The following is a 2,236-nucleotide window of genomic DNA, read 5'->3' as shown; positions in this document are numbered from 1 at the left end:
CCCGTGATAAATCGTCAGCACTTTGACGGGTAGCAAGCAGTATTTAGACGACTGCAAATGTGCCGTTGTCATAAAGACCCAAACAAACTTCCTGGTAAATAATGTTGTGCTTGCTCTGATCTATGGTATTAGACACGAGAAAATTTACAAGTAACTATATCTCTCTTTGATATACTGACCAGGAACTTCATTGTTGCTCGTAGGTGTTCACCGTGGCCACTTGTGAGTGAGTGTCTGCTGGTGTAAGGCGGAACCTTGCTTTTATAGTCGCTTCTTTCCGAAAAAGACCTTCGTTAAGTCTTGTGACATTGCGAAAGGAAACCAGAATTTTAGTCCCGATGTTGTCTTCATATTGTCATATCGATAATGATTTAGATGACTTAAGAAATACTTTATAAATATGAGTATTTGATGTTTAATGGATAAAATAAGATAAAATTATTAAAGTGTTAGAAGACAAACACTATTTAGTTTTATATTAGAGGCAAATTATATAGATATATATATATATATATATATATATATATATATATATGTGTGTGTGTGTGTGTGTGTGTGTGTGTGTGTATATATATATATATATATATATATATATATATATATATATCATAAAATATATATAAACATACGTGGGTGCATACATATATTTACTTATATTATACTTATACCCAAAGTCATATACACAGATAGACACACGTCTTTATGGGTATATAATTTATGCCGTGGTCAGTAAAACCATTTCTTCATAGCGAAGATTTTACTTTTAAAAAACCGACATCTCCAAAATCTTTTGTTAATGATCAATTTACAATATTTATTTAATTACGGAGAGTACATCACATGTTTTAAGTGGATCTATCTAACTATCTCTCTATATATTTACTTGTTTCTCAGCGTTTGGAAATAATTTAATCAACTACATTTGCAAAACGATCTTCATTTTCGCTTACTCGGGGAGTAAGCCTACAAAATATTTTGTTGTTGTTGTTGTTATTGTTGTTGTTCTTGCTGGATGTTAGGAAAGATACAGGAATTTTAAGATAGTATATTAATGATTTATTCTTTAGAGAGAGAATGTAGAAAATGAATAATGTGTATGTTAATCAGTTCAAACAAATTATTTCTAATAAAAAAAAAAAAAAATATAACGTATTTATTTTAATTTTCGTTAAGTAAAACAAGGCCCTTCCATTTGTCTGTACATTTTAGCACGTTTAAATTTACCTAAGTTTGAAATATAATGTTTATAACTTATGCGCGAAGAAAATATCTTGCACGTGTCCTGAATAAGCTGGAGGTTGGATAACACCTTGTTTAGCATAATTTTATTATCGGTGACTGTTCTGGCTGTTTTCCATAGCAAACTAAAGCAAACAAAGTAGTGCTTACTTTGATTAGATAGCGGAACGTCAAAATAACCAGTGACCTTTGAGTTCCTCAAAAAAAAAAAAAAAAATTAGGGTTTTTTTTCTCATGTTCTCAGGGTTCATGACTCCATATGTCACTTCAAACTGATAAACATCAAAGAGCTCTCTTTTAGTTTCACAATCTACGATCTACCATTATTTTGAACGATTTATCTTCAACACTGTCTTAGTCACACAATATATATTCAAAAAGATGAAATAAAACGTAAAACGTAGTAAGAAAAAAAAATATTCTAACCATATATGATAATTCAGTGATATTAAAATAGCTTGTATACTTGAAAATAAACACCATTTTTTTTTTTTTTTTTTTTTTTAGAAATTCTCCATGGCTGTAGCCACTAAACAGCATGCCTTCTTAAGAAAATATTGGATTCGCCTTGTTAATAACTCTAGCTAAAATTGCTTATCTGTTTATTTAATTTATCTCTCAGCAATAAAAACGACCATTGGAGAGACCTCCTCTTAAAGCCACAAAACCACTTCAAGGGGTTTCACGATGCCTCTTCACTGACGTTTCCTAAAATTTACATCAGATTGGACTGCCTTCCATCATGAAATAGAGTTTTTAGTATATTATTTTTCAAAAAACCTTTTTCCAAAAGGACTTGTCTATAGAGTTGTTAAATTTTAATGTTCCCAAACTTTCCATGTTTACTACGATACCTCTTTTTCACACTGATAGATTACGACTCAGGATGGTGAAAATCATTTAGAGCGAATTTGGCTTCCTCAAGCTCAATCTTATTCTTATGAATCCGAAAAGACAAGTGGCTTTTTTTTTATTTTAATGATTAAAGGCAGGACTT

The 2,236-nt window shown here is 30.6% G+C and overlaps 1 protein-coding gene across 1 annotated transcript in view; it reads right to left on the bottom strand.

Annotated features, from left to right (window-relative positions):
* The window catches only part of LOC135218270 (uncharacterized histidine-rich protein DDB_G0274557-like), a 60,881-nt gene extending 60,665 nt beyond the window's left edge, over positions 1 to 216 (bottom strand). The window contains exon 1 of the mRNA XM_064254446.1: positions 180 to 216. Coding sequence (XP_064110516.1) covers positions 180 to 191 — 12 coding nt within the window. The 5' untranslated portion in view covers positions 192 to 216. The remainder of the gene's footprint in view (positions 1 to 179) is intronic.
* Between the last annotated feature and the right edge of the window lie 2,020 nt (positions 217 to 2,236).

Source organism: Macrobrachium nipponense, chromosome 9 (assembly GCF_015104395.2).
Source record: "Macrobrachium nipponense isolate FS-2020 chromosome 9, ASM1510439v2, whole genome shotgun sequence".
Lineage (NCBI taxonomy): Eukaryota > Metazoa > Arthropoda > Malacostraca > Decapoda > Palaemonidae > Macrobrachium > Macrobrachium nipponense.
This window is presented reverse-complemented; position numbering and strand designations above follow the sequence as displayed.